The 26,504-nt window shown below is 39.8% G+C and overlaps 2 protein-coding genes across 5 annotated transcripts in view; both read right to left on the reverse strand.

Moving 5' to 3' along the window:
• Positions 1-710: 710 nt before the first annotated feature.
• mus101 (mutagen-sensitive 101) lies at positions 711-13,697 on the reverse strand. Of its 3 annotated transcripts, XM_022839905.2 has the most exons (20): positions 13,530-13,697; positions 12,044-12,264; positions 11,464-11,721; positions 10,744-11,012; positions 10,018-10,229; positions 9,431-9,682; positions 8,923-9,278; positions 8,384-8,695; positions 7,923-8,113; positions 7,362-7,623; positions 6,894-7,157; positions 6,220-6,563; positions 5,940-6,020; positions 4,740-5,283; positions 4,273-4,373; positions 3,875-3,997; positions 3,119-3,222; positions 2,399-2,465; positions 1,865-2,311; positions 711-1,066 (listed from the first exon to the last, which is right to left on the reverse strand). In XM_022839905.2, exons 1-20 carry the CDS (start codon positions 13,577-13,579, stop codon positions 1,037-1,039), a joined length of 4,488 nt encoding a protein of 1,495 aa, XP_022695640.1. In that variant the 5' UTR covers positions 13,580-13,697; the 3' UTR covers positions 711-1,036. The 3 variants fall into 3 exon arrangements, with proteins under 3 accessions (XP_022695640.1, XP_022695630.1, XP_022695623.1); XM_022839895.2 differs by having other exon boundaries at positions 1,865-2,465; positions 9,431-9,664; positions 13,530-13,696; XM_022839888.2 differs by having other exon boundaries at positions 1,865-2,465; positions 13,530-13,696.
• Positions 13,698-16,435: 2,738 nt separating this feature from the next.
• pcm (5'-3' exoribonuclease pacman) overlaps positions 16,436-26,504 on the reverse strand; it is a 22,350-nt gene continuing 12,281 nt past the window's right edge. For both annotated transcript variants that reach the window (XM_086969963.1, XM_022839834.2), the window contains 5 exons: positions 25,457-25,604; positions 23,279-23,684; positions 22,435-23,144; positions 22,127-22,180; positions 16,436-17,938 (listed from right to left, as the gene is read on the reverse strand). In XM_086969963.1, coding sequence (XP_086826089.1) covers positions 17,690-17,938; positions 22,127-22,180; positions 22,435-23,144; positions 23,279-23,684; positions 25,457-25,604 — 1,567 coding nt within the window. In that variant the 3' untranslated portion in view covers positions 16,436-17,689. The remainder of the gene's footprint in view (positions 17,939-22,126; positions 22,181-22,434; positions 23,145-23,278; positions 23,685-25,456; positions 25,605-26,504) is intronic.

The raw sequence follows: 26,504 nt of genomic DNA on the forward strand, positions 1-26,504 counted from the left end.
GGCATCAGATCTTTATTATTTCAAAGTTATATGCTCAGTTCCGTAAGTTAATGTACAGATATCTAATGAGCCAAAACGCGTGTGGTCTCACTGTTGTTAGACTACTTAATATGTCGTCAGAAAAAAAAATACGGCGTTGCTAGTTTAATTGAACGGGGAAATCATATAATAAATTATCTGAACTGACAATACAGTTACGTCTACAAACCCATACTACTCTTCATCCGCGTTCTTGGAAACTGCTCAAACATGCCAGGTTACTAAGATCTATCGCACGATATGGTAAACCTTTAGAAATCATTTTATTTTACCATTTTCTATAAGGGCCCTTTCCGGAGTGACTAGGTGCATAATAAAACTAGTCAATTTATTTTGTTCCAGATTTAGTTTGAAAACTCTATAGCGAGTCTCGGCTACTAAAATGCACTATCTAGGCCAATTGTTTTGTCGCTGAGTTGCTCCGATTCTGCCTTTAAGCTTTTTAGAAAACGTAAGAAACGAGGATTTTCTTAGTCGTTGCGAAGGAAGGTTCTGATCGTAAATCTGAACCATTGTAACTAGCTATTAAGGCTGGTGTTTAGCATTTTCTCAAAGTCATAGGCAAATCCATTTATCCTCCGCCTCTAAAAAATCTCTTTTCAAGCCAGGACAACAACCGATTATACTTTTACTAGAAAAGACCATCAGCACCATTTAAAAAAAACGCATAATTATATAGTAATAATAAACGGCTTGGTCCCATTTATTTGCATTCATCACTTGAGCCTGTCATTTTACCACGTAGTTGTTTGTTCAAGCAAAAACAACCTTAGTCATATCAGTAATATTTATCTTCTCATTATTGGTTCTATATTAAGTCTTCGTTCCGTTCGTGGTTAACGATCACACTAATAGGTTTGCTCAAGCCATACTTATATACAAGAACCACACTTATTTACATAGCAGATTACAAAACACATTATGCACCGATAAGCATTGATACAAATATTTTGTGGTGCTCTTTGCACTATATTGAATTCATTAGCCTTTATTATACCTATTGTATCGCAAATGCTGCTGGATCCACCTGAAACATAAATAAAGAGCATTGAAAAAATTCCATTACGAATGGGGACCTGTATTGAATGCCTAATAAAGAAACGAAAAATTTATCTCTTTAAATCATAAGTAGCATCTAGCATTAGATATGCACCGAAAGCTCATCAAAACTCCTTTCCAATTGAAAAATGTATTTTTTTCTTTCGTAACTCTCTTGGAATTCACAATCGTGCTAGGAGTATTATATAGGTATATAAGCTGCATTGAAATTATGAGCAACGTTCGTATTATTTGTAAAATTTCACTTGACCAATACATACGACCGAATATTTGTGAAGTATTTAACAAATAAGAATTAAAGATTTCATAAAATTTGTGGCTCGCTCGTATCGAATCTCACATTCACGATAATTTGTAAAGGAAATAGAATGCAAAGAAACAATACCAGCACAGTAAAATTCTACTGTAAATACCCGTCGTATTGCCTGCTCGATGCTTGTTCTACCATTAATCATAACAAAGTATTTACTGCTTCTGGTATTATAGCATTAACTACATCACACTAATGACTGAGCATATGTAAGTTCAGTCCAACCAATGTGCCCTATGTGAGCTTATTCCATACCTTTACCTTGCGACTGCTTCAAAACTAGTAATCTTAAAACCGTCATTAGATATCAACCGTAACCATCAACAATTCTATCCTTTTAGTGATAAATTTCATACAGCTTGTTAGTACAAATCACACCACAATATCGTCTGCTCTTGCAAGAAACATTGTTTCTTGCATTTACAATTTAATCCAATTACCCGTCAATGATCTTACCTCACCAAGCGACAAATAGTGTAGCATGTAGTCTGGGGCGACTATTAATGCGCTCGGTCCAAGCTTGGCGCGCAGCTTTCTTGCGGTGCTGGTATCTCCCTTTGTCACAAAAATGTGCGTCGCTTCCTTGAGCGCGTCCATGTCCTCTCGATTGAGGACCACGGCACCACCGGCTGTTAACAACAGTCGATGGCCACGTTCTCGTTCCACTGTCGAACTGAATAGCCCTACTTTCCACTTGTCAAAAGCTCCGGTGCCATATTCGAGACGCTGTTTCCTCCATCGCGGCCAGCACGCGAAGCGTTCAGCCGATATCTTTCGGATGTTGGATTCGGGTTGCCCTTTCGTGCCAACACCTAACATGTACTCAGCCTCCGGTAAGAAGTATCCGGCTGCCGAGCTATCATCAACGTAACTTGGCGCGAGAACCCAACCACCACACGCCAGCTGTTGAAGTAGAGAACTTTTCTTCATAATCCGCGGTTGGGTGGGGTCTATAATAGTGATCTTTTCAATACTCGAAGGAGCACTAACCTCAGCTGAAAGGTTATCCACGATGGCTCCTCCTAGCTCGGTAATTAGGTGCCGACACCGTTTATCTCTGAAAGCGATTTACATTTATTAAGCATATGTACTAAGCATTAGATTCTATGCCATTCCGGAACTGATTTGAGTGCACCAGTACTAACCTAAGAAACTGTGACAAATAGACATTTTCTGAGTAGTCAATACGCATTTTCTCTAGTGCATTGCCGGAATAACAAGTAAGCATTTAGGCATAGCTGGTTCGGATATCAGCTTAGCAAAGTTAGTACCACGGAGCATTGTAAATACCAGGGATGATTATACAAAGAGTTAGTCAATGTATGTTTACCATGACGTTTCAATGGGTCTATTAAAGAAATACCAGATAAGTCCAGCAAGACCTAACCCAGTCTAAGTAGGAGCTAGGCTCCTAGTCAAGTAAATGCTTGATGCAATGCCAAGAGATAATTCTGAAGACTTGTTCACGTAGATTTTATAGCGGACAGTAATGAAAAAACGCAGGTTTGATACACTTACTGTTGTCTTATACTATCTGATGATCAAATACTCTATCGTAAAGGTATAATAGCGTGATTCAAAACGCGAAACAGCGACCCTACCTGTTGCCAGTAGCACTGTTCAATGGGTAAAACCTCTACCATCTCTTGTCACCTATTGTATAATGATTGAGTCGAACGCAAAACTAAATGTCATGAAGTAGGCACTTACGTCTCTTCATCAAGGTGATACAACTCGTACACCTTTTCAGTCGACTTTTTCGTTAGAGGTGGTGAAGCTACTTCTGTTGTATCGTTATGAGTAAGCTCGTGTTTCTGGAAGAATACGAGGCAATCTTGGTTAATTGAATATTGCTCAAGTGAAACTATCAAACATAATGAAACTGAATGAAAGTTAAAAAAAATCATTTACGACACTCTCGCCCGTACTCATCAATATATGACACACATAACAGAGAGTACCCTAGTGACTAGATAACACCGATGAAAAAATTTCAAATTTCTTGAGATTATTTATTATAAACATACGTTTTATTTGTTATGGGCACACAAGCGATATTTCCTCTGTGTAAGAATAACAATACTAGTACTATTTAGCTGCCCGAGTCGTGTGCTCTGATATTCAAGTAACTTTGGGCGGTCCGTCTTTAAAACATCTCGCTCTTCACGGAAACGAACGGCTACCAGAAGGGCAAGCGTGGTTATGATCGCTTTGCTACTCCGAGGAACGTAATAATAATAATCACTTCTACACGGAACCCATATTTAAATAAACGTGTGCAACATAGAAGTATAGCAGTGATAGTGCATTTTTTTGAGTCATAAGAAGTGTGGTGGGCTGTTGTTTCTTTAATGCCATTAAAGATAATAGCTTTTAAAACATAATAGAGTTCTAATACGCCCTTTAAACCTAAATTTATTTGAATTTTCGACTATTACTCTTATTATAATCAAAAAAACTTCTTACCACAGGATTCTTTTTAAATCTCTTCCCAGGCGTATCTTGAACCTCAAAAGTGTCTCGCAATCTTTTTGGAGTAGCTTTCGTTGCAGCTGGATTATTCATCATCTCATCAGTGCAATGCCGCACCTAACCGCAATTTTGTCCCAAACAAATAAGCAATTTGTTACCGAATTTCATATTTTTGCCAAGACTTTAAAGACAATAGTTAATGCAACTGATTCAATCCAAGCATATACAAACGCATAAGCAACCCCGGTACCACTTGAAACGAACTGATAAGCGACCATTAGATCGAATTACTAGTCAGAATGGCTTTTGCATATTACAGAACTATAGATAACATTTATTCTATTTATTTATTACTAAGATAAATATCAACGGTATTGAAAAATTTTACTAACCATGGATACGTCTCCAAAATTTGGAGCAACGGCATCCCCGTACACAGTGCTGTTTAACTGAGTGGATGTGGGAATTGTCATTGTTCTGCCGTAAGTGACGCCTGCAAAACTCAATAACAGACCGTCATAATAAGCTGACTAAGGATTTATAAATGACACGCATGACCCTTTCTGTAGTTAGCGCCAGTACGAATATTGTTGTCCAGTCTTGAGACTTGTCCTATATATATATTTCGAGTAAATAGCGTTGATGAACCAGAACATCTATCCCTTTGGAAAAGTCTTCCTAGACGAAGAAATAGTTGATTTAGGTTTTTCTAGACCAGGTATATTAGCCTTGATCATCTCTTAAGAATGCCAAAAAGAAAAGGTCTTGCTGAAAATATATCTTGATGCCCCGTTGGTACCTCTAAGGGACGCATAAAACTCCGTATCAGCGCGGTAGCAGTTACGCAAGTTACACTCACCTTCTTCTGGCTGTGTCTCGATATCTGCAAGAACACTTCCTATTGAACATTGACTAGCCATAACGAGCTGAGACCGCCTGTTCTGAGACCGGTTCGTATCGTCCATATCAGCCCGAGACAATCGACGAACTAAAGGAGTTGCTTGGCGTCCCGAGTTCCGTCTTAGTATCTCTCGTAGGGGATCCTTTGACACGGAAGCGGCAGAGCTAGCCTTTTGTAAAGTTTTATCTGCTTGCGGGGCTTCCATCGGAGTGGCGGGCACCTCTGACCCCACCGACGCCACGGATGACCGCCTTGGCCTAAGGAATCGACTGCTAGATGCGGCCCCCTCAGTAGAAACATTGCAGACATGAATATTGTTGGAGGGAACAGATTTGTCCTGATCCTCGTCCTCACTAACATCAGCAACACTGCCCTGTTCTATTTTTGCTGTGTTCGCTTTCTGCCTAGGAGTAGCGTGACTACTCTCGACGCTCGGTTGCTCCACGACAGGCATCGATAGGTCAGCTTCATTCTCTAGAGTTACTCCAGATGTGTCCTTCGTCTATTTTTGCGGACAGAGAATCGCACATTTTTAAGTGAGTAAAACTTCTGAAAGACCTATTCTGCCGTCATCATCTACATAGCTAGACCTAGTAGAAAGACAGATGAAAAAGAAGCTCTAGAAAAAGAACTAGAGTGGTATAAATCATCAACGTTGTATTATGAACGCTCGCCTTCTCAGTAAGCTGCTAAGCATTATACTTTAAATTAATCTATACTGACGGCATTATTGTGTTATTTGTGCACCATTTGCATTTGAACTAGATTGATACCTCTTGCGCACAAAAATCCGCAGATTTTCTATAAACATATCCACACTTCATTAGGGGAGCAATTACCAGACATAACCAATATCCGTTAATGTAATCTACCTGATTAACCGGCATTTTAACTGTCGAATCTTGTAACTGTCACAATATGAAATTCGAGCATTGCAAACTACAAGAGAAAGCTCTTTATAAGGTCATATAAAAATCAAGAAGTGTGAACTCCTTTACACTAAAATATGTGTCTTGTATGTTTGTCGTCAGTAAAAAATACACTCGGAAATCTACAATTCAATTAAGTACCCCTATACGACACAGTCATGGGTTAAACCGTATTCGAAGTGGTTTCCAGGACACAGATCCAAATCCTTCAAATATTTTTCTAACTTACCGTAGTCCTCGGCGCATCGTCAACTTTCGGTACCGATATGTCAAGGTCGGAGTCCTCCCATTTGGGTACGTAGTCACTAAGCTGTGAAGTATAGTAGTACTAATAGTTAATGATGATCTTCTCTGTACCATGTGACTGTTACTCTTTTTAAAATGTCCGCATTGGCACGAGCCCAATTGTGTTTTCTTGTAAGCTCATTCCTATAAAGGATGTTTCTTCTCGTTATATGGATATGATCGAAAAATATGTCTACACCAATTTTCGTTCTGTAAATACGCACCTTTTTACATCGGACATACGGTGCTCCATATTTTTCTTCGTAGTTAGGAGGAAACTCTACTAATAGAGGTCTCTCCATGGTATCAATGGTAGCCCAGACCCATTCAACACCAACGATTGGCTTGTTTAATCTTTGTGCGCTCACTCGCAACCGACGACCATCGTCAGATTGCTTATGACTCGGTGGCAAAATAATCAGTGTACACCGCTCTACAGTGTGGCATACCCAGCCCCCCAGGCGTTCGATTGACATCTTCAGTTCGAGTGAACAAGGCTTTAAGCCGTCTTCATCAATTACTGCGACAATTCCGTCCAGTGGGCGGCCGATTGTTAAACATGATTTAGCTGAAATCATGAAGCGCCTGTGAGAACTAAATATTCAATAAAATGTTGTATACACTACAAATTAACCTTTAGCACCTGTCAATAAAAACGTCTCCACATTTTTGCTGGCACTAATATTTTCCTTAAGTATTTATAGTGTTTATTATAATTCAAATTTCCATAAATAACAACCGGTTTTACATGGCGTGTTAAAATTACAGTAATCAATCCGATCGTTACCTTTCCTGAGAAGCGGTAGCTAACAGCATAATTGCAGCGTTGACACTATCCTCGACGATAAAAAGTTATGTCAATTAGCAAATTAAATCAGATTTTCCAATCTTTACCTACCGCTCACAGCTTGCGAGCACTTTTCATTAAACGAAGCCTCAGGAATATCGTATGGTCGCAAAGGTGAGTCTTGAATTTGCTGAACCATCTCGGATATCTTGTCAGCCCCGATTCGGGGCATTCCGGGCGAGTCCACATCTGCGCCGTTTGACCTCTTGGGTGTTTTGAAACGGCTACACTCTTCGTAGATTTCCCGCATTCGCTGAGAGGACAACATCGGCGTCTGAGCCCCTGAAGGACGACGATCACTGGCCGCTGCAGTTCCTACTCCATTTAATTCGTGAACAGGTGTCTATATTAGTTATGCGCGTTGTAGTCACGCACTGTGACTACGGCATCAATAATACTGGGTTATGAAGATATTCATTTTAGCTAAGACATGTCTTCGCCTACCTGATAACATCAGCAACATCGATACCAACGAACATAGTTATCAAGCTTATTAACTTCACATGAAATGAAGCTTACCACTGTTGTTAACGGCTGTTCCTGGAGTCACTATCGTTGTTATTGGCGGCGGTGTCTGTTTGCGCGAAATGTCCAATCCTTGCGAAGGTGTTGTTTGAAATTCAATAGGCCTCATTCGCTTTTCAACCGGAGTTTCTGGGGGCGGTCTGCGGGGAGATTTTTTTGCTGCGTCCGGTAGCGATTCCCATTGGCCGGGATCTATGAGGTATTCCTTTACACCAACGCGGCAACCTTCCCGAGCGCAAACAAGCACCCATTCCAGCTAAGGCGAAATAACTATGTTAGTGATTTCAGTAGTAACTTTCTTTAGTAGCTGAGTAGGAATCATGAAATGTGAAGTCAAACGAAGTTACCCACTGTAAACACCCAAGTCCAGCTTCTCCATGTCGTGTGCTCTATGCACTTTTATTTAATGTGAAAATATATGCTAACGTTCGTGCGAATTATCTTAAGACTATTTCTTGCGCAGATATGGAATATTGCTTATTTGCATATGTTATCTTCCTCTACCAGTAATAAAAACAAATTCAACTTGACTTAATTATGTATATGGCCGTTTACCGTGACCGCTGGAATTTTCCACCGTTTGGCTGCTTCTAGCTTTCCGTTGCTTTTATCCGTTGCACAAACGAGGTGTGTTGTGGCCCAGAGCTTTTTGTCTGGTTTACTACTCCGTACCATGACAGCTTGAAGGGAAGCACCAAATAGAGCGAGGGCTCGTGACATACTCGTTACTTCTTGCTCGCTAAAGCCTGCAGCGGAATTCACAAAAATAACAAATAATCTTTTTACGCGAGATGAACACGGATTCAAAATTATTGAATGCAAACGCAAAATGAGTAACCTGCTTATATACATTTATAACACCATGCATTACCTGTATATCCAAAATCGACTGAGGACATTTTCGAAAAAAAAAAACCTACATTTCGTTAAAACACAACCAATCAAAATGCATGGAGAACATATATCTTGTGGTAACCATAACAATAGAACTAAGGAATCGACTGTACTCAACTAACCTGTAGGAGTAACTACAACGCTGGACATTACCCCGTTGGGAACGTCAGCCCTCGGGGCATGGAGCACCTGAAAGAAAAGGCTGACCGAGGGATCTGTCCAACGCCGTTGTTTAATTACACCTTCGAGAAAGAGTATAGTAATCGAATTTGGTGGGGGCAGTGTAGCTGACACCATATTCGTGTAAACCATATATAGTTCTTGAGAAGGGCCAACAGTGTCTTCGGAATCGACAAGGTGTCCCCCTAGAGATTCGATACCCTCCCGAAGAGCAGGCAAGTCATGTACTACATTCAAATACATTGTGCGCAGTTCTGCAAAGAAAGAATTACGAAAAAAAACATTATACGTTACTTAAAAAAGAAATAATATAATAAATAAAAAATAATTAGTAAATAAAAAATCTAGTAACAAAAAACAGATACGTCATACCTAGGTTCATATATATAAACCCCTTTTCTTATATATGTTGCTTTTCCTTGCGCAAGAAAGACTTACTTTAGTATCCAGGCAGGTCTTCTGAATCTCGGGGGTGGCTTACCTTGTGTCAGACAAAATGCCTTTCCATTTAGACAGCCTGTTACACTGGCGCTAACAGAAGTGCCGAGCGTCAAATGTTTTGAAGAAGTTTTATTACCCACGCTGCTACATGAGCAATTAGGGTTCGCGGTAACGCCCAAACATGCCGAGCTATGAGTTGTGTGCTCTCCGTGTGACCTGTCTACCCCTTCGCCCGCTTCTGGTGGGGGGTCGAATCCAGGAACGGCGTAATTTACTGGCGACACCAACGATTTTTCGCGAACACAAGCCACCAACCATGATGGTAGGATCACAGCCGGTGAAGCAAAAGTAGCCTCGATGTTGCGTTGAAGTTCAGATAGACCGCTCGCCGATGGGCTGCATAATGAGTCAACAGCCGAGTCGATTTCACACTTAAAGATCATCAACTAGAAATATATATTTAAGTTGTGGCATTATAGTGTGCAGAGTTGTTTAACTATTGATAATTAAAAAGAAGGTATATAATACATATAGACTTTTAGGCTTACATCGTTATAATGTGTGTTACGCCATCGTTGAAAGCATCTTCCCGTAGACCACCCGCCTGATTTATTATTTGATGCAAACGGTCTAATAACGTCTTATCTCGAACGCCGAATACATGAACCGAACAGCCATCCAGGAATTGCCCAGCACCCGAAACATCCTCTTTTTTGAGTCGGAGTACCTCACTGTAGGCAGGATCCCCAGCGGCGGTGCTTCCAGAAGAAACATTCGTTGTCCTTTCGGAGAGAACCGACCTGCTTATCGTTCAATGTCTGATTTATTGTAAACCTAGAGGTCATGTCGGTATTATTTGCCGCTGCATTGAGAAATGTCGCACGTTGGAACTAGCTAAAGAGAACTGAGTGGAAGACATGTTACTCCTGAATATACTGCCACGTGAACATGTAATTAAAATGGCTAGTTATCCAGCTACGAAAACTTATTTTATTGTGCATTGTTTTTAAATACTCTTCATATAGCAATAAGCGTCCTAAGTGAGTTATATGCCTCATTTTGCTTTTAAATATTTTTTTCAAGCTTCTAATCAAAGTTTAAGACTAAAATGTAATTGGTAACACCTTACCCATACCTCGATATAGTAGAGGCGACGGATGTTACACTTGAATTCATTACGGTATCATTTTTCCCGGTTAACGGCTCTATAGATTCTCCAATGAGATACTGAATAGGATCAACCATGAAACCTTTCTTTACTGAATTGGATACCCAGTCCGGCGTAACCACGTGCAACTGCCATTTTAAGGCCGCTGTATACTTTGCACCTTTTCCTTCTCGAACCACCTGACAATACAATCCATTTAGAGGAATATTTGAAAAATATAAAATAAAACTAACTATATATGAAATGAGATGTTTGATGTAAACACAAGCGGATCTGCCCTTGATCGGCTTGTTGGATTGTGAAGGATTGATGCTTTCCAGAATTAATCGGCGCGAGAAGCGACTAATCAATATGACGGTATGGTCGACAGAAGGTTATGTTTTCCTCGTTCAAATTTACCCGTCGTCTTTGTAGATTCATATGATTCGTTCGAGATCGAGTGGTCGAAGGTGGCCTCAAGAACTTAGAAATCGTCGCTTGCAGGCATCCTCAATAATGTTCAATATGTATAGAAAAAATAATACTTCAAATGTTAGTGGTAAAACCGAAAAATTTTAAAAAGCAAATCAATCGATAATACAAAAACAAATTTATCGTATCGTGAATTAAAAAAAAAATTGATCTTTTATAACGTTTTCATGTACTACCATCTAGTTAACTACAGAACAGACTGTCAATTATTTAATTACTTACAAGATGCGTATTTGCTTTAGTTAACTTTCCAGTGTAAGTTCCACCGTTATCTTGTATAAGTTTTGTTACTTCAGCCTTTTCATCTTCAGCAAGGCCGGACGTGGTGATCGTTAAATTGGCAAATATTGGAGTCCTAAATTCTTCTGCGATAGAAAGTGCATGTTTGAGTTCATGTTGCGTCGTATCCCAAACACGATCAATCCACGCGGTTGTTTGCAGTGCAAGACCACGCTGGGCGCCAACAATGTACTTCTTTGAGCCTACCTCGTCTGAAGTGAAAAGCCAAAGCTAGCATTTATAATTAGCTCGATACAAAGAGTTATCCTGTACCCGTCCAAAATACGTCAACAATAAATAATAATGATGATAGTAGGCTATCATTTTATTGATCATATGTGCATCCCTTGCTAGGAAATATGAACACATTTCAAGCGATTATTTAGTTTTTGACATATGAAGAACTCTGTGGGAAACGGAGTTTATAGCTACTATATAGGAAAGTCTTTTGAAAGCGATCGCTAAGCGTGTTTGTTGAACCACGATTACGTTTAACAATATTAAAGTAGCGGATATTTGCCATCGGATTTGAACAATCTAAGTTTACTAAGGAAATATGCAATAATGACCCTACCTTTGATTAAATGAGATTAGAATCGCTGCTTCGAGGCTCGCCAGCTACACATAGGATCAGTGTGAATAAAGTTATTATATTATTTTTACCTGTAACAACATGGGTAACCGTGTTGTTGAGTGCGGCTTCCATTCGACCCCCCATCCACCGGATTCGCTGGGTGAGACCCACTCGCCGCGCTGGAGTCACTGACGAGAAAGTAGCTATTACGTTTTTCATCGCTAGTGAATAGATTGCCTGTCCTTTTTGGAACAACGGAAGAGCGCGCTTGTCTCTCAAACAACGCAATAACACCAGAGGACCCCATACCGGATGCTCCGAAGCTTGAGCAAGATCAAACACAGGACCTAATTAAATCAATAAAAGACGGTGAGATAATTAATAATAAGAAACAGTAAGATGTTACGTTCTTATAATACAGCTTTTATATTAACATTAACTGACATTGTTTCTTTTATATAGTTACGCGATTTATACAACATATACTAAAACATTGCTAGGCAAAAGGACATTTATCCTTATATTTAAGAAACTAAAATATAGCAGAATGCGTATAATATACCCTTCCCAAAAAAAGTACGGTAAATCTGCCGAGAAGCGCAAAGTATTATTGATTATTGCTTTTAAGATAGGAAATAGCTATAGAAACTAAACTGCTCAGCAACTAACCTTCAAATGGATCACAAACATAGTGGACTAACTGATTCTGATGCTGCGATTGTGCTTGAAATTCCCGCATCTCTTCGAGAGTCATCCACTTGGTCTCACCTACCGCGTGGGTTTGGTACGCGTCAAAAGCTTCTTGAAGACGAGCGGTACGCCCAGCGTCGCCATATGGCTCACAGAATATTGTCAGAGAAACATCGCGTGCTGAGATCTCTATCAGAGTACTAAACTTGCAGGAAACCCATTATTATTGTTATTAATCCCTTAGTTGATAATAAAATTAGAAGTTTCGAACGTTCATAAAGCAGTCGAACTTCAGCATGAATAATATAATATACAATAAGAGGATTAAGTAAGCGTCTTAACAAAAGTCAGGGACTTGAACAGGCTCGCTAATGTGTGTAAAGCCCTCGATACCACCCTAAGATGGAGAATACGCACAGATTAGTTGAAATTTATTAAATCAAAGGTGTGAGTTTTTCTGCCATCTCTATTAAGAGGGCGCACAGAAACAAGTAGAGTTATGGGCTCGGAGTAAATACAGAAATAATTAAATGAGTTAACAAAGATATACTTCTTTGGTAAATCGTAAATCGTTAAAGGTTTCAAATTGAAGGTTAACTAAACTTGCACAAAATAAGTATCCTCTAAAACAGCTGATTTTTCATGACATGTGAGCTACAGACGGTTAAAAGCATCTTTAATAATAATTAATTTAAATATATAAATAAAAAATATATTTTTTCCTTTTTAAGAAATAAAACATTTTTGGTTGAATAGAAAAACAAAGGGGTATTTACGATATATAACAAGTTCAAGCATCTCATAGACTCAGACATAGAGATAGGCGAACCAGTTATTCTATCTCAAACCCGATCCATTCTGAAAGCTGCTTCAGCAATGTTTTACAGAGGTGATCCAATATATGCATAAGGCATGCTATTCTGGACATTGCTAGATAAACACTTACACAATATTATCAGTTTGTCTGTGAATGGCGTGTTTTTGTTGTAATAACTTTAATAATTCGAATAAAGTTTTTTTTTAGCTGCACCAGTAAACTTGTATAGAAGTGGCATCTCATCAATAAGTCCTACTGGACCGTATTTTGTAATCATGGTGATTGTTGAACAGTTGGGTAAAGAATGTGAATCTGCAATGTCTTCCGCCAAAATCATGAATTCGGGTATTAACAAAAAATAAATCTTGCTTGCGAATATGATGACGACCGCTCGTAGAATTTTACAAATATCAAGCTATAAATGTATTCGAGCTCTGTTTTACCCAGCATTTAGACATATCATATAAATAAGTTGCTTGGTACATAACTAATTTTCTACTATCCATATGGAATGGTCTATAAATAATACTACCACAAACTGTTTAGTATTTATATACTAGAAAATCGATTGCCGGAAAGGGTCTTGACAAAACATTACGATTCATTATAACATTGTATAGAACACCACAAACTTTAACGGAAACTTACGAGGACGGGCCCTCCAAACGCGAGATATTTCTTCTTCGCGAAAAGTCCATTACTAAAACTATGTAAATTCTCGTTTTCACACACACGCACCCTTAGTTCGTTCTTTTTAACGGACTTTTTCGAGAAGAAGAGCTGAAACGAACAGAATAGCGCCTTTGATGAGGATCTTATTGAACCGCTCGAAAACTTGAAAACAAAGGACACAGCTGATGAACTAGATTGTTCTGGGATACGCAACAGAATTGGACGCGCGGGAAAATTGAAATAAAAAGCGCCTATGCCTGAAAAACTCTGAATAGACAAAGAGTGCAGGATATTGTCATGAGCCTGTACGATTCTGAAGTTATGTAGGTACAGCTCCGCAATGAATCACAAATTCTTAATGGTTCCTATCAGTTTAATACATCTTATTATCGTTGGCGTCTTTAGGGTATTTTGAGAAGCATGACTTGAACACCATATGCGTTTACAAGCTAATGCTGTACAGAGCTTCAGTTTATTTTCGCCCATTTCAATTATAGGTTACTGGTATTAGCATAGAAAACCCAGCACGTCTTTATTTTTATCGTGTTCGATCATTTGTAAGGACAACAGCTATGGTCTAAGTACCGCTTCCACGAGCCTCTATTATATATTACTTTTATGCTACTTTTCACGAACCTGGCTTATTCTTCATAATCAGTTCTTCTCAAGTCCACCTGCGCCCAATAAAAAAGAAACTGTTTGTTTTGTCTCGATCTTTTAGCAGCAACCAGTCCCGTCATACGAACCACGCTTTAGCACATGCATAGTTGAATGTACATGACAGGACGAACTGGCAAATCCTAAGCGAAGTATTGCTGATAGCGAGTATTCGCTTATCAATCAGCCTCTTAAAAGTATTTACAATGCCTAGCTCCTGTATTGTATAAAAATTCAGTGTATGTACATATAAATAGTATATAATAAATCGGTTGAATGGCGTGAAAAGTCACAGATTTTTTGGTAAAAGGGAAGATTCCATATCGAAAAAGAAAGAATCCATATTGATATGCGCTTTGTGCGATACAGGTTTGAGCAGTAGCAGCATGCACCTAACAGATGAGTTACTAGGAGTGACACTGTAATTATTCATTGGCTGTCACTACCTGCCAATGGCCTTCCTGTCTCCGAATAAATTGTGTATTAGCCTCATATATGGATCGAAATTAGCACACAAAATATTAGCTAACCAAAAATAGAACTACTTGTCAATTTTTGGAACTTTTTATTGTCATTCTATAATGACCGTATCCTATGAAGTAAAGGACTTCAAGAAACGTAAAACGAGACATGTCGTTGAGGGAAATGGACTACGCAAATTATGAAATTGGATTAAAAAGGTTGAGCATTTTTAAACACAATCGACAAATTCTTGTTTTCAACTTATTTTCGTAGTTACTCCACTATCAGGGAAATGCTGATTGACTGACACAAGTGTACATTCAGAGTTCACGTCCAAAATAATAAATGAAAAAAACTTCACTTCCCATTTTTTTTTTGTCATTATCCTCTACCTTTCACATTAGATTTATTTTACGAGTACCCGAAATTAATTTACCAGAACTATTTCTCAGTCGCCGCTGTTTGAAAGAACTAGAGCTTCTTATTTAGACTTTCGAATCGTAACTTCAAAGATATAAATGCACTTTGTATGCGCCTTATCGTACAAAACATCTGAGAACAAATGCTACGGTTGTTTATGTGGAACCATTTTTACACAGCGAGTTAAACGGTAGCATTTAAGCCCCGCACGCAGAGGGCTATCAATATGTATATATACGCCGGGTTCTGGTAATCGATCTTGGCCATAAGTGGCCCTGGCCTGGCCTGACCTAACGAAAACGTTCGTTACTGAAAAACGCATATTCAGGCGAAGCCATTTTCATCTTTGGAACCACAAAATATTCTGTATTAGTGACACTGTTTTGTAGAGTGCATATTTGATAAGCAGCAGCCAATTGCTAAATCGAGACGACTTTCTCTACCACTAACTTCTTAACGCACAGTAACGAGTGGCAAGAATCGCCCCGTCAAATACTAAAAAATAAAAACCAATTTTTATTATTTGTGATTTAAGTTTATAAAATTTATTGCTATAAAGTGACGTAAAATTTTCGGCTGCTGAACTTCATTTTCTTTCATAAAATGAATGTTTAGTTTGTCTTTCTTGCTTTATCACTTTGCCAATGACGTTATCTAATCACAAATAAACATATATATATATATATATATATATATATATATATGTTGTGTTGTGTTTACTGCATATATATACGCAGGTATAGTAGTAGTAGAATAACCCTGCGAACCTACCGCCACCGTAAATCTCTCCTCCGTGTGCCAAATCAACGATACTTCTACTTGTTATCGTACACATTACACGGTAGGTAATATTGTACATGTCTGCCTTAGTGGCTGACACCTGAGATAACTTTATCTTGACACCGCAGATGCAAAATCAATAAGTTTACAGTTCAGACATTCAGCTCAAATTAAGACTGTACCCATCTATTTCTATATATGGTCTTTATAAAAAACTCTAGAGCAGATTAATTGTACCGACAAAATCTACATATTTTTACAGCAAGTAGCTGATTTCTTGCTGAAATCTCCAACTAGTTGTGCACACGTGATGCTGTATTTTTATACAAAAAGTCATTCAATATAGAAATATTAATCTTAAATATTGACTAAAAGCTCGGTTTCGACAAATGCCTATTATAACTCATGTTGAAAGATCCTTCAGTTGTTGTCTAAGGGACAGACGCGTACCAGCTGCACCTTGCCAATGTCACGGTTTCCAAAACTGACTCAGCGCACCTGGCCTGCGCTATTGTCTTAATAGTATCTAACGTCCCTAATAGGATCATCTAAAGATACATGTGTGCATCGCATATTCACATAAGCTATATTACCAAAAATAATACAATAAGACTAATACAATACAATTTCCAATCAACCTTTTGTCGTGTGGAAGCACCTTTGTACTCTTCTGCCAGTTATTGGGAGTCTCAGATATGTTATCACAAACGGTTTTCGTCGGCCACCTGGATTCTATAATTTTCACAAAGGCTTCAAGCATAATCACTTTTGTTATCCCTGTGCGGGCGTCTTAATCAAATTCACTCACCACAATACAATTAATTTTTTTTTACTTTTGCATTATTACTATTTATTACCTTTGCGTATTAACTATGAAATAAACAAAAGTCACGTCTGGTCTCCCGGATACTATGGGATGATTAGTCGTTTCATATATTATTTCGATATAAGTTTAATTAGTAACTAGTAATTTCGAAGCCTCTTAAATGTTAATCATTCAGGCACTATTAAAGTGTTAACTAATTAGTCAAAACCCTTGATAAGAATCTTAAGTAGAGCCAGATAGGATCTTCTTTCTACGTTCATTTTCTGTAGCTCTACAATAGATTTTCACATTTCAACAAAGTGCATGTTTAATAAAATTATATTTACATTTCATAATACTTTGCATGACTGAGGCGTTTCAATCCATCTCTTTTTAAACCAAAGCTACGTTATGATTGCATAAGTATTTCTTTTAGCCGGCTATAGGGCTACTCCTCAGGATCATAATAATAAAGAAATATACTAAAGTTGAGTGAGTTATTATCTTTTTGGATGTCCATTATTAGATTTATTATTATTATTAGCTCAACACAAGCCCAAACGAATGTGTACGTGCTAAGTTTAGTTAGCTATTTAATAAATCTTCAGAAGCATATTGTCATATCCAAATGATAACCCATATGTCGACATGCGCAAACGTAACGGTAAACGAAACATTTGTTTGAAAATGACGAAATTTTTTCAGGGAAAGAATAAACAAAGATCAACACAGAGCGAATTCAGCCCGCTGAAATAGAAAATCGCCACTAAAATTGGTGTCCTATCGTTAGCAATAGTTCAACATTACGTTTTTGATATCCTTCAAATTGCGACTCAGCACTCGTGGGACAGCGATCTTTGTACAAATGCACACCGTCTAATTGTTCTCTAGCATCTTCACCCAACTTTACTTGATTTGACTGAATGGACGGTACGCCCAAAATACGTCGGTCAATAATGATTGCGCAGTAACTGAAGGTTTCTCTAGAAAAAATATTGGTGAGTGACTATATTTACTGATTTACTTCGGCATCGCCGAATTTAGCCCCCATTCGACGGCCTCGAAGAGTGCGATTCACTTTGGCCTCGACGCTTGTTCCGGTACGAGGCGGACCTGCGCTTGGCCCGGCGGCGCTTCTGCCTGCAGAGGACGACACGTTCTCTGAGCGTTGCCGTTGATCAGTTGTATGTAAAGTCGCTGTTTTATCATGTCTCATCGGATCTGAGTGCTTCGTCTCGCCACCACCCTGGGTCGACGCTGCCTGCAATCACATCAAATGGGGATGAGAAATTCGGTCTCAGAGGTAAAAAATTATATTAAACAAATTCATGTTGGTAGACTCAGGTATAATAAGTACATATTATACATTTAGACAGACCGTGTGAAATGAATGAAATCAATGAATTAACGGTCTTTTGTAGAAAAAAAGAAGTCGTAAGTTTCAACTGCTTATACCGAGGCAGGCGGACTTCTAGAGATTTTTCTAAGAGATTAAAATTGATTCTCAGGGTATGTTATGCTTGAAGGATATTTAGCGAGTTTTGCAAATTTCGAGGAATAGGAATAACTCCAAACTACTTATAAGTAGCAGTCTTCTGTACGCATTACCCATTTAGTGTTCCGTTTACCCTTGAGAAATATAACTTCTAGATACTTCATCAGACATCCTAAGGTGTCCTTCTACATTGCCCTCTTGCATTTGTAATTTATTGTGATAATGAAATGCCCTATCGAACACGACTCTATTTGTTTTCCTTATGCCAGTTACTTGTTTATATAACAACACCAATAGTTTCCTTTTCAACTTGAATTTGGTCGTCTAAGACTTCTTTCGAAATTCTGCAAGGTAAACAGTCTATGAAGTTTTTTTAATTCTGGAATTTTAATTGGTATATCAACTGTACCATCTGGGAATAAAGATAAAACTCTCGCATCAACATGCGTTGCTGATTGCTTTTTAGTAAGAGTTGTTGAAGACGACGTCGCCTCCCGATCATTGACGCGGCACCTATAGTTTTCATGCCGCAGTGTAACCTGTTCGTCCTCTTCCTGGCCTTACTTCATTCGCGAGTAAGCTTATGCCTTCGAAATTCTTGATCAATCGCCTCGGTGTTGCCTCCCTCAGTCAAGCATCATCCGTATTTTTGCAGACACTTGCGAGACGTCGACTCATTATTTCGATGTTAAGTTTTTATAAAATTCAAAAGTTGTGTCAAATCGTATTTTACTTCAGTAGACGCGTGGAAAGGGATCATGCGAGTCGTTTGCTCCACCATTTCGATCGCTTGCAGATAGGGCGATTTTAATACGGGAAATATTGGAATGTGCAGAATACTACCGCACGCACCGATAGGTAGCGTTATCCGTGAGAATGCGTCCATGAACCTGAAGGGCGGAAGGGGCTTTTACCACGACCCAGGCAATCGCGTAGCAAGCCGGGAAAATGTGCAAAGAAACAGATACAATAATTTACACTCACTAATATAGAAAAATGACACTCTCAGGCATGCGCAGTGGCTTCAAAAAATGCAGGCCTATTTTCGCAGAAGGCCGAGTTGGCGGTTTTGTCCGCTCACAAATGACGCTATACATGTTCCTGGATTCTCATCAAGACGTCGTTTGCCGATAAGTAACGAGACCTCAATCGGTGGGCGGCCTTCATAAAGCTTATGATGTCTGCAGTGGTAGAGCAAATAACGACCTCCAGCCTATTGCGGGAAAACCGGCCGAAGACCCCGCTATTGAACTAATGGTGCAAAATGATTTGTCATAGTAGAATGGGCAGGCCACTTTAAGCTTCTACGGCAAGATAACTTGATCATTTCTTAGGAACATGGCCACCACCGGAAGCCAACCCAGGCTGGTCAACTGACGTACTGCAAGCGGTCCAGGACTAGCACCATCATTTACCGCCTTTTTCACGAGTACCGCCATATATTATCGCCACAACGCGTACACGTTACGGTTTGCTGTGTCGCTACGCTGCCGCACGTCAAAGTCGTATTCCAACAAGGCCCCACCATCCAACTCAAGGTAGGTACGTTAGCACGCTACTGTTAATGGCCACTACAGATCGCCGTTCACACAGGTATGGGTAGAATTTCTTTCGTGTTCAGACAACTGCCAGACGCTTAATTTATTTGCGATGAATGCCACTTCGCTTTTTCGGAGCGAACGACGCCCATTCGCATAGGCTATAACGCGCCCCACGTCTCCGTCTAAACGAGCACCGTCCCCACGCCAACACCACTCGCACTGATTTATGACATCGATCGGCAAGTCTCTTCCAAACGACTACGAGATAGATTTACCCGTCACTGCCCCCTACAAAGCCAGTAATGCTTCCTTATAAGGTGCAACTTACGCGAGGGGACGTTTGCTTCTGATCGTATAACGGTTTTGTGACCTTTGCGAAGCCTTTTCAAAATCGGCAGCAGTAAGATACTTACCTCATGAAGCTTCGTAACTGACGAACAGTGTGACCGACGCTAAGGCATAACTCACTAGAACTTTCTCATTGTTAAAAGAGATTCCAACACGAAAATATTACGTGTGAGGTAAGCGATCTCCCGCAGAGCAAATTAATGCTTCGTCGCCTTAATGTGTAGACCGGTGGCATTAAAAACAGAGTACGTTTCGGAGATGCTTCTCGAGCCTTCGACAAAATACGACGATGTTATCGAAATGGACCATGCTCTATTACATCGCAAGCAGACATCAGCGGTACTTCCCTTGCGATGCAAACCCGTTACGTAGATACGACTCGCTGCCAGTGTGCGTACAGGTAAGAAGAATGACCATCAGTGGGCACCATATGAATTACAAGGTGCATTACGGGTAGCCTTCACACCTTCTCGAATAAGTGCATTAACTCATCACGTGACGACCTCACCAGATGTTTACAGTAAGACCCAAGCCGGATCCAGGCTTTGTCTATATGGAACTCGAGCGGTTTTCTTGATTCAAGACTTGATAAGTAATACACTTTCCTGAGCTTGGCCTTACCTGGTTTTCACTTGCACATAGACGAGCCGAGATTTTTGACTAGACCACATGCTCTTTTTTGACCAGTGGTCACCACGCCATACAAGGTTACAAAAGTGCATGCAAGACGTATACAAAACCCCACCTACCGGAACACTTAAGCCTTGGTAACTGAATGGCCGCGACTACCCATTTCAAACAGGCGCTAGGCATTAACTGGCTTTCTTTGGCCAAGACTACCAAGAGCGACTCGGCAAATATTGTGACATACCACCTGATTGATTTTTAGCCAAAACAAAATTGTTTTTTAGGAACGGCTGTCCGAGGTTGACATAGTAAACTAGGTTATCGACGACGGTACCTCCACCCAGTTTCTTACGACCTTGAGCTTTATTTTTTCGTACGGATGCTATTGAGCATCGATAAACATGACGGCCCGTTTGGCAGGCCGAAGCAGTGCCATGCATTAGTGTGTTGCTTTGACCCAACCGAGACGGTACTCATCTCGGCGGCGGTGTCCAGCACCATCCGGACTAATTGTATGCCTTTTAATTCGATGCAGTTTTCCAAAGGAACCACGGCTTCGATGAATCGGATCAGGCCAAAGGAGCCACGGTGGCGCGATTTGATGTTCAAGAGCTGTGCACGCAAGCAATAACACCGTAGCAGACCGCGTCGGTAGGACCATTCATGGAGCCTCGCTAAACAGACTCAGCCCTCCTGACGATCGGTCTCCGCTCGTCGCCCGTTTTCTGGCGTTATCTGGCGGGTGGCTTGGATAAGAGCACCATACGAAAGCGGATTGGCCGCCACGATAAAGTCCAGAAACGATCAGCTTCACCGTCCTTTTAATGCAGGCAGGAGGAACGCAAAGCCCAGTTCAAAATCGTCTATGACAGCCCGCTTAGAGTTTTTGGACCCTTCGAACTTCTGTCCATTTTCCTTTTTCGAAAAACGCTTCCAGTGTGCCAACTTCCTCTGGGTGAAACCGTGCGTGCGATTTCCGTTCGAAAACATCCCAGTAGTCCCTCGCGTCATGAACTCTAGGTCCTACCGTGCTAACCGCGTAGGTACAGCCTAAGGCGCCACAGTACCTGTTCCTGCGGCCACAGCCAACTCATACAACCACCAAGGCCAGCTTCATCGAAACAGGCAGTCTAATTTTCTCTACCTACAACTCACAGCCGACTCTCTCGTCAGGCTTTGCATGATCTTTACGCCTGCCTTCGTAATTTCTGTCTGATTTCAGTTTCTTCTCCTCAACAGCTCCTTCACCTGAACTTCCCTTGCTTGGACACGCGTGTGTGCACTGCTCTATGTCATAAATGGATCGCCTTAAACATTGAAAGAGTAAGAATTATCAATAGCTGTGGCACTACTGAGAGCGGCTCCAGTAAATATATTATACATGCACACTTTTAACATGTTCCCTACCAATTAATTTGCTTCCAGAATTACTGGTTACCTTTGCGGCGCCTTTTTGAGCAGCAGTACGTCCCTTGGCTTCGGCCATCATTACCTAACCAGACAAAAAGGATATTTAATTTAATTATGAAATGTTCTTCTACACAGTATTAGATTATGAATTTATTCACACGATATACCGATGCATAAAGCAAGAATGAACACGAAATCGTACGATCAACTGTTATGCTTTCCCCCTCCTTCCACGTTGTGATCATCTTAGTGAATAGTACACTTAAGACTAATTTGGTTTACAATGTCTTATATAAATTACATTTATTATTAAGATAAGTATAGTATTCAACTGACCTGCGATGGGATGAACGCGAAGCTGCCTTTATTTGCCTGAGCTGCACTCGCTCGCTGTTGTCTGTTATGAGAAGGATCCTTGCAATGGTCTTCGTGCTGATCCTGACGTTTGCTTTGTTGATGATGAGGCGATCTGTTCTTCTGACATTGATCCGTATGATTTTTACGGCTCGTTTGTTGGGTATGATAGTGTGGTTCATTAAGATCCTTCTGGAGACCCCTCTGATACTTTTGATAACCATAGACCTCCTTTAGTTGGTTCTCTTTCCACGCCCCAGGAATGAGATTGACGGGCAGACCATGCGCAGTATGCCCTTGATCCCAGTGCTGTTGTTTCTGGTGCTGCTGCCGTTGTTGTAGCTGTTGGCCTTGCTGATTAAAGTAATTTGCTGAAGGCTGCCTTGCATTAGACACGCTTTTGCTTGGTGTGGCTTGCTGCATGCTAAAGTCACCGTACTTCTGCTTCATCTTCGCTGAAATATTATGATGCTCCTGCTTCGTCTCTGCCTCTGTTTCGGTTAGTTGCCCCGTTTGGGACAAGCCAAAAAGTTGCGTCACCGTTATAGGAATGCCCTGCGTATAATTACTAGCATTCCCTGAATTTTCTGTTTTCGTACTCAGAGTTGCTTCCACAGCCATAGGTCTGACGAGCGTAGGCGCCGTGGATAGGGAAACGGGATTTGGGTTTTGGCCAAGTGATGCCTTCACGCCTGTTTTACCAGTTTGAAGTTAACTTTTGTTCTTCAAGAATCCATTCAGAAATACCTAATAATCCCGCATGGTGTATTAAATCTAGTTAGCTTTTTGTCAAATTTTCAATTAAATCAGACTACTGCCTTCCTACCTGATATTGAGTTGAAAAGAAAGGTAATGATGTTATCTGTTGAAGATGTTTCCATGCCAACTGGATCCGGGAAAGCTGTTTCAAACTTTCCAGATGAACCCACATTTTTCTTTGCTCTAACGGCGGGGGAACCCTCCTGCTTGCTACCAGAGATAAGGCCTGTAGACTGGGCCAATCTGTTTCGAGAATGGTCTTTTTGTAGCGGACGACTGTTCGACTTTTCTTCGGCTACGTTTTTAGATTTCCGCAAGTCCGACTGTACGTTTTGCTGATATTGCTGTTTCGACTGCTGCTGCTTCTGCTGAGGAGTCTGTTGTTGCTTGGCACGTCCTGTTATTGGATTTCCCGCCTGATATGCGCCATGCTCGCGACGCAGCATTTCTGATTTCTGAGATTCGTCCAACATCTAGAGAAAAAAAAGTACCTCATTATACGACTAGCTTTTCACGACATATTGTGCAGCAAAACGGAATGTACCAATAGTTTTATAAAAATCACACAAATTGGGTTAATACAGACCAATATGCAAACAACAACTATGGAACCATTGAAACTGGTCACGAATGTAACCCAATTTTGCTGTAGTGAAAGCCGGTATTTGTAAGGTCATCTTTACGTTCTTTGGGTTGGCGAGACGAAACATAGAAAAAAACGAATGCTGATTGTTGAACGATGCTGCGTAACACAATACGATATTTCATTTCGGCAGCATATTCAAGTAGTACAGAAAAAAACGTGTAATTTAAGCTAATTAATGCATCGATCGATTTATGAGATCATAAAGAAACACTGTATTTGCGTTTTCCGTAGCTGCTTGACCTGGTTACAATAATCCTTTCAAGATGTAGCTATGCCTTCAAGAAAACTCTCATCGCAGATTAAGGTATATACGGTTACCCTAACTACGCGTGCATTAGGAAGACGTTATCCTTGATGGGTGTCACCCGACTGAGACGGCTTTAGAAAATACGTGTATACGGACACCCTACTACGGAAACAGTACGTTGATTCATTGCTAATACTAAACGTTTGTTTAAAGATGTTTTATTAAACGCGGAGCATTTCAGGTTAGTTGAAGAACACGCACAAGAGCCACACAGAACACGTCTATTTTGACACCGACGTGCTGTGAAGTAGTTAATTGGTGCACTCGTATACTCTATTATTATAAACAAGTTACGCCAGAAAATTAGTTACATGGAATTTTTAAAAGAAGTGGTTGCAACGGCACTTCGATGGGTTCAAAATTTGTAATATTAACTATATTTAGAAACCAACAATTTCTTAGCTATTTTACTAATTTTCGGCGCGAAGTTTAACAAGGAACAGTGTGTAAAAAATCGTTGCTCTCAAGTGCATTTCAGCTGACCGGAACGGCCCACGTTACAAATTATGTTCAACATATAGCTTGCTGCATTCGTTTCAACGACATCCCTTTTATATGATTAAACTCTACCACAGTTGAAAGTGTTAAATTAAATATAAATATATATGTAATTAAATATAGTAAAAATGTAATTTGTTTCTAAAAACATTCAAGTTCGTAGAAGATACAGGGAATGACCTGATAGTTCTGCGCAGTTTTACAAGCTGGCTCTAATATATATTTGCCGAATTCATAAAATTGTATCAGGTTATTCTATGATACAAATTAATATTATATAATATAAAAAAATTTCACTACTCATAGAAGTCGACGATGGGTTTCTAAAATTGCTAATGCTGTATTTCATACTACATTGGTGCTATGCGATTTCAGCCCTTGAAGAAAGGTTACATTTAGTCTTTAACCACTAGCTGCGTCTTGGGTTGCGAAGGGTAAAAGCGGTAGTCTGAATCCCGCGGTAAAGTTAGGAACCCGTCGAATTTACATTTCTTCGACTAAATGCTAAAACAAGGGTATCAACACAAAAGCTTCAGCCCGTTCGGGCATCCCTGTTTTTACTTCTAGCGAATAAGAGGCAGTTAAATATCTCTCACAGTTGAAATTAAATGATCTCGTTAACGCAAGATTATATTGTGTGATTGTCTTTAACATACGAAGACATTTGAGAGTATTCTGAAAACCTTGAGATTTTTGGAAAGTAATAAAGCTTTTTTCGACGTGTTCATCCTTTTCATCACCGCCTTGAGCTACGTCACTCTATTCAAGCCTTGCTCGGAAGAGGATGAACTAACCCGCTGTCCATGGGTGATGTTTATTAGCGAAACAACCGATAGTGTTGCGACCCGTCGACCCTTGACTCCATGGCTCTGAATTCCGGTCGCAAATTCTTTATCGAAGAGAACTTCATACGTTGCTTCACGCTCATCTTCCTGCTCGCCCCTAGAGAACATGGGTTAATCGACATAAAATTCCAAGATGTTTATGACTGTACTGATAATATACCGAACGGAGCATTAAAATTCCGACAGACTTCGGCGGTTTGACCTAGAACAAATCAACAAATGCCTAATGACAAGAAACAGTGTGTAGTTTTGGGAATTTAAGCAAGGATCGGCTATTATTCAATTTTTTCGTGTTGAACGAACCCTTACCAAAACTAAAAGCTTTCATTTTCCCGAAATCGGTGATTTACATTATTGCCAGTTTCATGCACTCCCGAAAAATCCGACAAAGATATTGATGAGGGAAAGCAGAAGGCTTTTCACAATGTTTAGAATTAAAGGCCTTAGGGAGCCATTTTTGATATACCGCCCAAAAAGCTTTAATACAAAAACCGATAGCCGTTTTGGAAAGGAGAAACCGATCGCACATTAAGTCGTCCAGATATGCTTTCACAGTTAATTTTTCAGATGAGTCTTTTTCCGTTTTTTTGCACCTTTGAACCATTCTGGCCGTTTCGAGCTCCTTTATTTTTAAGACTTTTGGCTTCCTACCAGCCGAAGACTCAGTTTCGCAGAAATTTCTCAAATGGAGTGTATTGAAGCTACATTTCAATAGGTTTACGCGCAGCAATATCGCTTGACGTCGTACGGTTTCTGTTAAAAATTTACTTTCGAACTCAAGAAGCAATACTTTGGTTAGTTAGTAGTTTAGATCCAGAATCTAAACTGTAATCCTACTGGAAGGTGCTTATGTTGAGCAAAAATAACTGTCTAAAATTGTCTTTAAAATAATCAAAAAATTTCTTTAGAATATCTATTTTTGTTTAGACTCAATCTTAGAAGCAACTAATATGACCATATTAAAAAAAATTCACCCTATATATATATATATATATTC

The sequence above is a fragment of the Varroa jacobsoni genome, unplaced genomic scaffold (genome assembly GCF_002532875.2).
Source record: "Varroa jacobsoni isolate VJ856 unplaced genomic scaffold, vjacob_1.0 scaffold_91, whole genome shotgun sequence".
Taxonomy (NCBI): Eukaryota; Metazoa; Arthropoda; class Arachnida; order Mesostigmata; family Varroidae; genus Varroa; species Varroa jacobsoni.